Source organism: Lingula anatina, chromosome 1 (genome assembly GCF_051362555.1).
Source record: "Lingula anatina isolate TDL-2025a chromosome 1, LinAna3.0, whole genome shotgun sequence".
NCBI classification, from domain to species: domain Eukaryota; kingdom Metazoa; phylum Brachiopoda; class Lingulata; order Lingulida; family Lingulidae; genus Lingula; species Lingula anatina.
The window spans coordinates 46486123-46499404 of NC_141767.1; the positions used below are offsets into that span (position 1 = coordinate 46486123).

The 13282-nt window shown below is 37.2% G+C and overlaps 3 protein-coding genes across 3 annotated transcripts; 1 reads left to right on the forward strand and 2 right to left on the reverse strand.

Annotated features, from left to right (window-relative positions):
- The first annotated feature begins 622 nt into the window (after positions 1-622).
- LOC106153231 (glycine receptor subunit alphaZ1-like) lies at positions 623-7057 on the forward strand. The gene is made up of 9 exons (XM_013527082.2): positions 623-1273; positions 2697-2806; positions 3084-3160; positions 3440-3507; positions 4175-4401; positions 4693-4775; positions 5325-5459; positions 5762-6123; positions 6349-7057. The coding sequence occupies exons 2-9, from the start codon at positions 2724-2726 to the stop codon at positions 6568-6570; spliced, it is 1257 nt and encodes a 418-aa protein (XP_013382536.2). The 5' UTR covers positions 623-1273; positions 2697-2723; the 3' UTR covers positions 6571-7057.
- A 105-nt stretch (positions 7058-7162) lies between these two features.
- Positions 7163-8741, reverse strand: LOC106153228 (equistatin). Its single transcript, XM_013527079.3, has 4 exons — positions 8506-8741; positions 8068-8221; positions 7583-7705; positions 7163-7324 (listed from the first exon to the last, which is right to left on the reverse strand). Exons 1-4 carry the CDS (start codon positions 8722-8724, stop codon positions 7248-7250), a joined length of 573 nt encoding a protein of 190 aa, XP_013382533.3. The 5' UTR covers positions 8725-8741; the 3' UTR covers positions 7163-7247.
- A 251-nt stretch (positions 8742-8992) lies between these two features.
- LOC106153227 (pantetheinase) lies at positions 8993-12848 on the reverse strand. Its single transcript, XM_013527078.3, has 2 exons — positions 12476-12848; positions 8993-10807 (listed from the first exon to the last, which is right to left on the reverse strand). The coding sequence occupies exons 1-2, from the start codon at positions 12692-12694 to the stop codon at positions 9437-9439; spliced, it is 1590 nt and encodes a 529-aa protein (XP_013382532.3). The 5' UTR covers positions 12695-12848; the 3' UTR covers positions 8993-9436.
- Between the last annotated feature and the right edge of the window lie 434 nt (positions 12849-13282).

The following is a 13282-nucleotide window of genomic DNA, read 5'->3' on the forward strand; positions in this document are numbered from 1 at the left end:
CAATTTGAGCAAAAAGTGGCTAAAAAGTATGCTCATACAGCAAAAAAAACAAATCCTATTTAAAACAGCTTATTATAAAAAATAAATTTATACATCTCTGAATGATCCCAATTTAAAGTGTATTCAGGCAATAAATAGTAAAACAATACTGAGGAGATCAATAACAGTTGCACCCTTTCTGACTTGTGACCAGAGATTCACATCGCTTCCTTAAACCTATCTCAAGATTTTGTAATCCTTGCGTTTGGAGCCCGTTCTCTTCGTCTATTGGAGCTAAGGTTTTGCAATAGAGGTTTTCACTGTTTTATCAATCGTTTCTCAAGCATATTCTATCACACTGACACCTGGAGAATGTTTAGGCCAATCCATAGAAAGAAAACCATGCTGCTGCACCCCGTCTTGTACGTCCCGCGCTCTGCGGATAGCACATTGTCCAGCTCTGCAATGTTTCTTTATAAGTGTGTCATTCTATGCGTCCAATCTGATAAATGTGTCAGCATTTCGTCTTTGATAAAAGAGTCAAGCAAATTATTTTCTATAGTTGTCTTAATTTATTAAAACATATTCTACAATTTAAGTCATCAGCCCCAAACAGTCCAATATGGCGAAACCGGCAGATATTATGAAGTATCCCAAAGAAGTAAAAGCTTAAATGAAAAAAGATATTTATTATTATTGAGGGAGTCGATTCTCTGGTTGGATTTGTCAATTGTATGTTTCTCTATACTTAGAAAGAATTAACTTGTATGCAGTATATTATAATGAAGAGAGGCGGTGCCAAGACGCGGGATTTGCTGTGTATAGCCTTAAGGGAAAGAAGCCACAAAGTCTTAGCTTTTCTAATGGACTTAATATGGATTGAATGAATGATGAAACTCGAATAAGGTGACATTATGATATATTCCAGGATAAGAGTTAACATGTTGCAAAGTAAATAAATATTGCAGCTGGTCAGTTTCTTTTATCACTGTTTATCAGTTGGGGAAACAGTACATATATGTTTTTCTTTACGCCGCGTGAATTAATTTCTTCGTATTACATCGATTATTCAATACCTCACATTCAAGTTCTCCAAAGACGCTGTATGTTTGGACGATTGGTTCAAGATTGAAATAGGCTTTATTTCCTCGAGGTAATAGCACATTCTGTTTGGAGAAAAGTAAATAACAGGCCATACAGTTTAGCTGGAAATAACTCACTGCGACCCATATTTGATTTCTGCAAAAGAGGTAGGGTATCTGAAGCAACTAGATGCTGACTGCTGCAAGTAAAAGTAAGCATTTATTGTCATTATCTAATTCTTCACCTGGTGTAACAGGAATGGTAGTCTTAGGAATGAAGTACGATGATATGATGCATGTAAGTACAGGTTAGGCTTCGTCGGAGTGTATGGATTAGCATATGGGACGAATGTCACCTGTGCAAAGTAATGGGGAACAGACTGCGGTTCCTGCCGGACGACCATTCCTGTCTCACTGGCTGTGTCACAACCTTAACAGGTGTCCAGAGACACTTATATTTCGTGTTACATTTTTTAAAGTTTTGATACGTTGTAGGGGCTACTTACGATAACTTTGGGAAATATAAACCGATAACCAAAACAACTTCATACGTTTTGCTTTCAATTAGGAAGACATCAAAATTAAAAAGGCCATTTGTTACTAAGAAGATGTGAAACGGGGCGAGGGGTGGGGTGGGGTTGGGTGGGGGCGCTGGGGGTCGGAGTGGGGTCACAAGAGCACAATAACGTTTCTTTTCATACAGCCAGTTTATATTTAAACAAAGGAATTTTGGCTAGCGCAGACCACCAGCCAATGCATTATGTAAGGTGTTACAAGCAAAAATATTAATCTCCCAATGGTGAAAAATTCTAGAAGACTCGAATTGTTTATACAATTTCAGAATTCAGTCGGCAGTCGGCAATAGCCTTATACTGTGGGGGCTTATTGCTTTAAAAATTTCACAGCGGTAATGCGTTCTATACTCATTTTCTTTCACATTATTTTTCATGCTGTCCTCGATTATAGGCATGGTAGGCCTACAGCAAGACACGTTCCTACCGATATAATTCTCAATCACTCTATTAGAACCATTGCCTTTCAATCAATACGCTATACGACTCATTTTGCTCCACTATGAGATCTAGCAGTCTCCCGATAAAACAATCTAAGATTAATTAAGAGGGAGAGGAAGGGACACGTTCATCGTCAAATTGTTTTTATTACCCCGAAAAAACCTACTTGCAGTACTAGTTGCCCTAAACCATTGTCGCCTTAAACTGGTGATTTTATTGATAAACTTTTGACGGCAGAGTTGTTAAGTTTGAAAGGCGTTTATTCAAGTGGACTTCCCACCTGAAACATGCAAGCCCCCCCCCCCCCCCCAAAAAAAAAAAAAATTAATTTTAATTTAAGTTTACTTTAAAAACTTTTTTCTTTCTGTTTTGAAAATTGAAAACGGCTGCTCTTGGTCCATAAAGTCTACCTGCGCAGTGTAATTATGAATACATACCACCTTGCATTTGTAATATAGCATTGAATTATCGCTCAAGTGGTGCTTGTTAACAGTCGTCTGACATGTTATAGTTGAAATGGACAGGAGCATACATGCTTCCCAACTGTGTTTTATAAAAGACATTTTTGTTGTTGTATTTTTAGTGTGTGTGTGTGTATGTGTGTAACCTGGTTACATTTCAGGCCAATTCAGTTAAGACTGGAGTAATCATGTATGCAACGAGCTTACTGTCCCTGGTGTTTTTTGCTCTGCAGCAAGAGAGCTTTTGCCAAGACAACGAAATTGTTCACGAGTAAGTCTCCTCTCTATTTCTCTTACGACATGTTTGATTTCTCTGAGGACTACATGAAAGGTATTACACTTTGACTTTACCTCTTCATCAAAAGGCGTGAAGTGTAGTGGAAGAGGTGTATTTAAAGTCCTATACTTTACTTTAATAAGTCACTGGCAGCCCATTGTAACTATAATTTTCGAGGTTACTATAAAAATGTGATGAACGGATATTAATCAATAAATTGTTATGTAAAATATTATATAGTGATCTGATGCCTGTTTAAAACCATTTCCAGCTCTGCTGCTGAGCGTTTTTTGGAAGAACTTGATAAAAAATCGTACAACAAAAAAATTCCACCAAATGTACATTCAGGTAACCTTGTCAAAATTGTATATTCATTTTCCACTTTTAATCATTAAATGTATTTTTATAAACTTTAAATGCTCTGGAGATTCATCTTAACTTCAAACAAATTATAAAAGTATTGTACGAAATAATTTAAATATTGACATTTACCATACCTTTCTTAAATATATATATATATATATATATATGTATGTTGCTTTAGTTGCTTCTATTTGCGTCAAAGTTAGTTAAAGATATTTCACAATAAAAAATTAATTTCACGTTTTAAATTTTCCAATCTAACAGATAAACCTGTGAACATATCCATCGCACTTTATATCAACACGATCAGTGACGTCAATGATGCAAATATGGTGGGTAAATTTCCGTCACTTAAAGGGACTCTCCATGAGATTTTCCCGCCAAAAAAGAATTTTCCTGGGGAAAAATTTTCTCCTACTCACGAATTATTGCCTGACCCGACCTATTCACTTGGATTCGATTTTTTATTTAATTTTTAATTTAACACTTTAGTTTAAATTACTGGCCAGTCATAATACGACATCTGCCGTCACGCGCATTGCCTTGTCTTCACACGAGAAAATGGCAGGGTGATTTGTATCGCGGCCGTGTGCCATGTATAATACAGACGTTGCAAGCTGGCAATGGCTAGCCAAAGAGGCTGAGAAGATAATGACACAAGGTACAATGTGTCAAATAAACTTTTATCTAAACTTTTATTGTCTCTAGAGTCTGAATTGGAAAATATTAGAAGATTTTCAAGACACGCATATTACTGGATTTTCGAAGGCGTGGAGAGAATCTCTTGAAATTAATTTTGGGGGAAATTCCCATGGGATGGCCCTTTAAATGAATATTTAAAGTTGCCAATATTAATACTATTACACAAGGTTTTTACATTATATAATTCTAAAATAAAAAATCAAAGAAATTAAGAATCACGTACGTAATGTTAACTTTCAAACAGTGACAATTTCCCCGAATCGAAATTAATTTGTTCATACATTATTCACTTTTCAGGACTTCTCAGTGGACCTAGTTCTTCACCAAATGTGGCATGATCCTAGGCTGGCCTTTAATAGTTCCTCCTCCTACAATTCTGACACTATCATTTTAGACGATGACAGTATGATCTGGCATTCTTTCCTCTACTTTCGTAATGAGAAGGAGGGAAAACAACAATCGATTACCAAACCGAACGTTGCTGTCAGGATTAGCTCGAGGGGAAACGTGCTTTACTCGCAAAGGTGATTTTTACAAATAAGGCGCACCCTCTGGCGGATGCATAGAGACAGAGAGAAAGATTAAACAATTGGTTGTTCTGTGTGAAAAATCGATTTCTTATGTAACTACGCTTCTTTACATGTCGTCCTATGTTATTCGTTCTTCAAATCAATAGAACGAGAATGTACATTGTAATTTGCAAATCTTTCACCAGTAATATTATCTAATATTATAATATTGTTATATTATCTAAAATGAGAAAAGCATCTTTATTGTTGTAATTGTCGATATTGATTGTCTTTGCTTCCTTGCAGGCTTGCTCTGGTATTGGCATGTCACTATGATTTCTCTGTGTTTCCCATGGACAACCAAACATGTAAAATACAAATGGAAAATTGTAAGTATACTATAGTGCAAAACATTCGGTGGCACCGGAAAACATTAAGCGATTATAGTTCACTCATCAAGCTAAGGAAAATCTTTATTTCACCATCTCCCGAAATTATGTCGATCGTTTCTTCTTTGGTTACCTTTTAAACGTTATCGTACTAGAAGGTACCCTTTACCAGGGATCTCGCTGTTACAGAACTGGACGAAGGTCTTTCATCCAATTTTGTAACGGCCAGGGTATATTGAGAAAACCCCTAGTGGCGGGTGCCTGGAAGATGTCTTAGGAATCAAATATAGGGTGACAGGAATCTGAAATAGAGTCCCCTTCTGAATACTTCATTGGATTATTATATTTAAAGTAGATGCATATTGCTTGCTAACTTTCAGTGAGATCATAAACTGAAAGAAGTGCTGTATGTGAATATCTTTCTTTTGATATAATTATGGTTTACCATTCAAATTCTATCCAGGGGAGTATGTTTAGCAATATTTCAGCATACCTTTCCTTGTTTGTCTTTAATACATTTGAGCACAATGTATGTCTTTTTTCTTCAAGTCGCCTATCCAGTTGATCACGTGATATTCACCTGGGCAAACAATCCAATACTTGTCAGTACCCAAGATACATACCTACCGGAGTTTGAACTAACTGGGGTCAATGCAAAGGAATGCAAAGCTGTGTACCCAATAGGTACGTGCTTTCTCTCTCTCCAGTAAATGTTTTATATAGTTCTTGGGTCGAATGTGTTAATAACATACTCCTGTCGATTTAATCCGTTTTTATTCATCCTCGAATTTTAATTTTTTTTTTCTTTGGTTTTTGACTAAAAAAATGAAGATCTTAGAGTATGGGGCTTGACAACATTGCTTAAATATACACAATACCACTTTCAACTTTCTGCAAGAAATGCAAGTGTGTAAAAGGGTAACATTATAACTATATAGGCATGAGTTCGGAGGACCTAATTTGCCATGTTCTTTTTGTCTCTTAAGGTACTTACGCCTGCCTGTATGCCACAGTGGAGATTCAGCGCGACATACGTTTTTTTCTTCTCAACATCTACGTTCCTAGCATTGTCGTCGTCATGTTGTCCTTCCTCAGCTTTTGGATCGACCCAAATTCCACCCCTGCCCGGGTAGCCATCTGCGTCATCACGGTTTTGACGATCGTCACCCAGATAGTGTCTCTGCAGTCTCGCTTGCCCAGAGTCTCGTACGTGAAAGCCATGGACACGTGGCTTTGTGCCTGCCTTTGTTTCTCAATGGGATCTATGTTGGAATATGCCCTCGTTAGCGTGCTTTTGCAGAAAAAGATCTTGCAACCACAAGAGCGGAAAAAAGAAAATTCATCTAAGGTAACCCATTCCACCGTATGCTTGACTTTTTATTTAATTTCTTTATATGTTGTTGCATGTCGATGTCGGTATATTTTTAAAATGTGCTTTTGTAACACAAATTTTCCAATTTGATAATTACTTCAAAATTTTCGTAATGTATATCTAAAAGAAGTAAGATGTTTTATTATTTTGTTTATTATTCTAATTATTGATTAAAGATATCATCCATTTCATTCTATTTAGCACAAAGAAACCCACGAAGTGAATTACGCACTGAACAGCATGTCTTCTTTGGACAAGCAAAAACAAACAGTTTGCTGTGCAGCAAAGAGGAAGCTGACGGCACAACACGTGGATAAAGTTTCTAAGGGTCTCTTCCCTATCTTGTTCCTAATCTTCAACTTGTTATACTGGGGTGCTTACATGGTGTTCAAAATACATCCTCCTCATGAAGACGAAAAATAACCTATAAAACCTTTCGGCCCTGTCTTGCCAGCCATAGAGTGCAGGTCGCTTTTGCACGTGCACGTTTTTGAAGAACTGAATGGTAATTGTCATACTATGATCTCTTACATAGTAACTGAAGCAAGTGTTTATAAAACATACGGTAAAGTTGACTGTAATAGGATGACTTTAAACTAAATGCAGTATACTTATATATGTTTTATTTCATATTCGAGGGTCTTATCTCTGCCAATGTCTGTCATACGTAGTACGGATATTTCAGCGTTATATAAGGGATATAAGAAATCATTGTGTTATAAATTACGTATTTTCTGTGTGTTATCAAAGCATATTTTAATTGTAGTCATAAAGACAATACAAATGAGATTTTTGCACTCAAATACATGTTACAATAAATTAGATGGAGATGGTTCTCTGAAAAGTTCTACGAAAAGATTTTCGTGGACATTAAAGGCGGAGGTCACGTGGGCTGTTGTGCTTCCTGTATCCGCCATTGTATCAGTATAATGCATTGGGTCGGTTTCAAGTGTATATGTGTGTGGGTGTTTGCTGTGATACATTGGTGAATTTCTTTAGAGCAAAGACGCAAAGGTTCATGGGTTTATCGTAATTATTTATCAATATTCCTGTTTCTTAGATTTTACAGTAAGTCAAACGATTGCTGGTGGAAGTTTTGCTCAACATTTTGCGGCACCAAGGGCTTTTGTTCCCTCGATCTCCACACCGTTGACTTTGTCCACGCAGTAGCATTCGTCTGAAACAAAACGGTAAAGGAATTTTAGACTTTGCCACATGTCTGACCGCTACACCTGTATTAACTTTAATTAGTATTACTATTTGAAAATATTTAGAAAACAATCTTATTTACTCTATGAAATTTTTATGAATATTGCGTAACATATACATGTATTTTGACACAGCTAATGGTGTGGTAAAATTATGGTTAATATGGGATCTGAACCTTTCTTTCTTATACCAAGTAAATGTACTTAGTATAGAAATGTAAACTTACTGAGATTATTGCACTGCTCTGTCTCGTAAAGTCCGTCCTTGTCACATTTTGGAATTCTCATTCCTTGCCATATCACCATGGATATCTGACGAATTCTGTACTCTTGCTGGCATTTTGTCAGCTCTTTTGAAATTCGATAGAAAAAAGAGTAGTTACATCTTTAACCAACATTTATTTGGCATTTAATCCAAAGGTTAATGTTAAATATAATTTTGTCACGCAGTCTCATGTTCAAGTGAAAAATGATTTTGGAAATTTTGAATGTTTAAGTATTTTTAAAATGAAGAAAAGCAATTTGCTATACCATTTGCTCAAACTTATTTCGCACATACGAAATTTAGCAATAATGTACACAAACGACATCGGTACTTTCCCCACTTTATTACATTTTTCATGTCTTAAAACAGTTTGCGTGGTTTCACCAGATAATGTGTTAAAATAAAAGCAAAATATAACAAGAATGTAAAACATATATTTTTCTTTACCTCCCTCGCGCTTGCTCAAAAGTAACATGGTGCACTTTCCAACACCGCGCATGGCATTTGCCTGTTGAACGCACTCCAGTCCGTTGTCACAGCGGCCCAAGTTCATACTCAGACCAAGGAAACCGTTTGGCGCCTGACAAGTCTCACCTTCAACCTGACACAACAACGTACAACTCAAAATGTTTTGTGCGTGAATAACAAATTTAACGTCCATGATTATTATGTCGATTTTGAAATGCAAATCCAAAGTTTTCATTGCTTGCTTTTTTTACCATCATAATTTATATTTATAAGTTTTAGGTAGTACATGTTTTTCGGGTAATATGTTTGTATTTAGCGGTTTTCTATCACAATATATGCCTGTTAGCTGGAGCACGGTTGATGAATACTCAACCAACATGGTGTGGACAAAGGGCGCTCACTGCTCGAAACACTTACCTTAGCACAGGCATCATTACAACCGCAGTAACCACCTCTTGTGATCACCCCACCCTTACACTGTGTGGCATCCAGAGGTTCCACATTTTTGCACATCTCGGGCATACATACTATACCATAGGCAAGGTCCCCGAAGGCCAGAAGAAGAGGAACGACAACCAAAAACTTCATGATGGACGATGGAATGACGAGCGCTATGGGACCTGCCCTGATATGCATTACACGGATTGAAGTCGTGTCACTTGAGATTAGGGCACCAAAGATTATATCTTGATTTATAAGGTTTCTATCTCTCATTATAAACGTTTTTCCCCTTTTTTATACATAATTAACATACGATATAGCATTACACAAAAAACACATAATTTTGACAATGTGTTATTGGGTATACTTTCAGGAATTACAAAAACCGGCTACAAAAGAGATCAGGCATAGTGAGAAACAAGACATCGCCCATTTACAAGGAGTGACTGAGAAAATAACCAGATGCATATGGATACTTTATTATCAGTTATCACACGACCTAGGGTATACTCCAACACGACCAAGGAGTGTTCAATCTAATAAGAGTATTAGTTATCCGGATCGGCGTATTTATAACCGATTTTATAAAAACATTTTTCTAAATCATGTTAATTACTGTCATGATTGCCAGCACTATAAGTTATAAAACAGACAGCACACGAAAGTCATTGTAAAATGTCTGGAGTGGTAAATGTGATATTGGATGCATACACTACTCTACATCTATACTAAAGTATATGTTGAATATTTTAAAAATATTATAAGATACCAGTATATGGCAAAACCCAAGCTACTAAGCCGCCATAAACTTTTGCTCTCTTGCAATTACACAAACAGTACCGAGTATTTTAACTTACAAATTTGTTTAATGTACTCATCATTCCCGACAAGTAGAAGAAAATAGGGTTCAGTAAAGCAAGTTAAACAACACGCTATATAAGACAAGGTTAAGAACCAACACCATTGGCGATTTCCTTGCTGAGGCACCAGTAAGGTAAAAGTCATTGTCTCTTTGATACCATCTCCCAAAGAGCGTTGCGGACAGAAGAGGTTTTACAGTAGTATTGTTGACTTTAATCATGCCATCATCATAAAGCCACTGTCCATTGGCAAGGTCATGACTTGTTCCATCTGTTGTCAAGAATTCCGGGAAAATATATTTTGTGTTGAAAATGCCACTTAGTGACAAATTCTTAAAACGTGATTTAGCAATGTTGGTAGGTTGGCCACAGGAATCGGTGGAAGAATTAGCACAGGACAGCAGCGTACATATCTGTAGGTAATATTGTCCTTCGCGGGTGTGCAGGCCGTCAAAGGCGCCAAGAGCATACAGGCCGCCAGAGTGCGAATCTTCGAAAGTGTAATTCAAGTGGCAGCAGACGGCCTTCTGGCAAATGGTTAAACTGCCGCTTGGCTTTGGCAGGGTGACAAAATCAAATAAGTCCGAGAAGACCTCAGCTTGAAACTTGATTGCAGTTTGGGCCTCGTGATCAGTTGGCAGCGGCATGTTTTTATCTGGCTTGTATGTACTTTTTATGGGCGTTCTTTTCAGTATTGGCACCTTGGCCACCAAAAGTCTTCCTTGTTCGGTGGTTGTATCATGTGTATAGACAACAGCTCCCTGCGGAGTGAATATCCCACTCCCATGCATACGAAGACTGGCTCTGTGAGTGTTGGCTGAGAGAAAGTTCACTCCCATACCTATTGCCCATGCCTGGTGAAATTCAACAGAAGCAAATAATGGAAGAACGTCCATCCAAGCAGTAGGGAAAACCACATTATCCACGCCATAGTTCTCTACCAGGGAGATCGGCGGCTCGCGGAAGAGGACATCGAAGCAGGTGAAGGTACCGAATTTCCCGAAGGGCGTGGTAAACGTGGTGTACTCACATTGATGAGGCTGGTTATACTTTAGCTTTTCACCCATGAACAAGTTTTGCTTGTGATATCTTGCGACTAATCTGCCTTCTGGGTCGTAGACTACGTTGGTGTTGTATTGATAGCGCCCGTCAGCTGGGCACAATTTGTCCAACTTTACGTTACAGTACTTCACGTCGCCGACATTGGCAACAAGGTATATACTATTTTTCAGTGCCATACAGCTGAGCCAGTATTGCACTGGGGTGTTTGTTGGATCTCCGGGGTGCTGGTCTTTACAAGGGTTCCACCCTGGTTGGGTCTCAGGGTTGGGGATGTCCTCGGTGAAGTAATGGAATACTTCACGAGTGAATTCGAAGCCGTATAACCCATCCTCTGGGAACACTATGATTTCAGCACCCTGTTAGACAAAGGCATTGTTTTAGAATTAAATTAAACTATGATTTTAACACTTATAATGAATAATCAGTATCAGCTTAATTATCCCGAAGTTGGTATTTAATGAAATTACTAATTGTTGATTTTACATAAATCAAACTATTTTTATAATTTATCAGTTTTCTGTTACTTGTATTTTGCATTGTAAAGGCGACTGAACATACGTCTACAGATGACAACAACAACAACAACAACAATAATAATAATAATAACGGGGGACATCTGTCCTTCGGAGAAATCGGATACTTTCTGTGCTACAAGGTAATGGGTGTCACCTTAAAGCTGCTCATATTTATTTATTTATTTATGGTTATTTATCTGTAACACCACGATAAAATTATAGCTACAAGGTTAGAGGTATACATTGACTCTTTCAACAAGAAAAAAAATAAGAAGAAAATAAAATAAATGAACATTTGATAAAAAATATATAATAAAAAATAAGCACTATTCTTGTAACCATGCGCTTCAGTTAACTGTATAGTTTTTTTTTTTTTGGGGGGGGGGGGCAGGGGGGGGGGGCAACTGGGATAGCTGAAAGTTAAAACGTTCCCCTTCTGATATATTTGATTAGTCGGTGCTTTTATGTTCAATCAAGCCTCCATGATGCAATGGCAAACTGACCTTTTATTCATTGTGTAGCGTACCACAAAATCCCTTGTTCCTATTCAAAACCATCCTTTCAAATAAACAGAATGCAAAATAGAAATAACCTACTCAGCATTATTGACAGCTGTATAGTGACAGAGTTACCCTCTGATTCAAGAAACGTACTAATCTTGGTTCTTGTGTACTAGGCGCAGTGCGACTCGGTAAACCTCGGCTGTTGCAGTAAATAAAATTAGGGTTCGACCGAGATTGGCCGAATGCGTGCACTCTTAGCGGTGCGCGCTATGTTTGTTGATAGAAATATCAAACACTCCCAGCTTCATCTAACTCAGTGTTAATAAATGGGTCATTATGAATTGATAATCATAAGACATAATCGAATTAAATTCAGTATCTCGTGATAAAACTGGAAAGGCAACTGAATTTGAACTTCGATGATGAAAAATTTATTCAGCACAAATTCATTACAAAGGTAAATCATATGATTTCTTTGTTGACAAATCGTGAGCCGTCGATTTAATTGTTGCTGTAATATAAAGAAAGGAATGCAGAGAGTGTGAAAAAACAACAACATGCATTTCATGGACGTGATGAGGCAAACAAAAAAAAAAAAAAAAAGAAAAAAAAAAAAAAAAAAGAAAAGAAAAACTTCACCAAATACCATTACATGAATACTTCAGATAAACGAATAGATCTACATATTCTTGATGACAATATTAACGTTATTCGTCTTGATAAAACTGAAAAAAAATTACCATCCGAGGGTTGAAGATGTAACCTTTTTTTAAATACCTGCTCTTAACGATTTTATGAATCCTCTAGTCTTCAGCATGATTTAATCACAATATTCTATCATGAATTCGAACTTCATTAGGTCTGGTCAAAATGTACTCAAGGTGCTCGTTTGTTACTTCAGTGACATATTTAAATCTAAACTTGATTCTTCGCGTTATTTTAATAAAATTGGCAGCGAACAGTTCTTTAAAAATCCTGAAACTTAACGTCCCTACCAACTACTTACCTTTTTCTTTGCCTCTGCCGTTGCTGTTTCATAAACTTGAAGATTCTGTTTCATAACGGAGAGAGCCACCGTCTTATTCTTGATCTCAGCGAGTGGTAGCGTGAATACTGCGTGCTCATACACAGCGGCAGTATACGATTTCCTCGCGTCGCACTTTACCTCTATTATCATATATAGCAAAACTACCAAAGACAAGGCACATTTGCACAAGCGAAACATTTTGAAAATGATGACACATGAAATTTTGCCCCACCGAAAACCAAATTACATGAAGTGGTGATTAATCAAGGGTCAAAGTCCACAAATGAAAATTCCGCACTGTTGGAGTTCAGGGTGGATGGTGAGGGATGGGTGTGGGTTGAGAGAAGAGACATTACATTACTTTAATTAAGAAAGAAATTGTGATACTACGTACGTATTTGTGACAGATATTCTTTGTAGGGCTAAGGCATTTTTCTATATCAGTCAGGTCCAGTACACTTAACGAATACAATAGCCAATTCCAAGATGTAAATATCCCTTCCTAGCATATGATATAAACCGTGTCTAATACAATTTATATTAGACAAAACATTTGCCTGGCATTGTAACACCTTTACGCGTGAGCATGTGCAAGCTACTGTACTTAATGACTCTAGCGATGTCTGAGAACAAATATTTACATCACGTGTGGCAATCATTTACTTAAGATAATAAAAGCTTCGACTAGTTCTCCACAATCATTTAAACGGTGTCATCTGTTATGTAACTGCAATGGATTGACGATGAAATCATATAGGGATATTCCTTGGAGTAGACCTTGGTTTG

Excerpts from the sequence above, each read along its gene's own strand:
- LOC106153227 (XM_013527078.3), bottom strand. The coding sequence starts at position 12,694 with ATGTTTCGCTTGTGCAAATGTGCCTTGTCTTTGGTAGTTTTGCTATAT. Across the intron at positions 10,808-12,475 it reads CGGCAGAGGCAAAGAAAAAG|GGTGCTGAAATCATAGTGTT; the intron begins GTAAGTAGTTGG and ends TTTGTCTAACAG.
- LOC106153228 (XM_013527079.3), bottom strand. The coding sequence starts at position 8,724 with ATGCATATCAGGGCAGGTCCCATAGCGCTCGTCATTCCATCGTCCATC. Across the intron at positions 8,222-8,505 it reads GTAATGATGCCTGTGCTAAG|GTTGAAGGTGAGACTTGTCA; the intron begins GTAAGTGTTTCG and ends TTGTTGTGTCAG. Across the intron at positions 7,325-7,582 it reads AGAGCAGTGCAATAATCTCA|ACGAATGCTACTGCGTGGAC; the intron begins GTAAGTTTACAT and ends GTTTTGTTTCAG.
- LOC106153231 (XM_013527082.2), top strand. The coding sequence starts at position 2,724 with ATGTATGCAACGAGCTTACTGTCCCTGGTGTTTTTTGCTCTGCAGCAA. Across the intron at positions 4,776-5,324 it reads TAAAATACAAATGGAAAATT|TCGCCTATCCAGTTGATCAC; the intron begins GTAAGTATACTA and ends TTTTTCTTCAAG. Across the intron at positions 6,124-6,348 it reads AAAAAGAAAATTCATCTAAG|CACAAAGAAACCCACGAAGT; the intron begins GTAACCCATTCC and ends CATTCTATTTAG.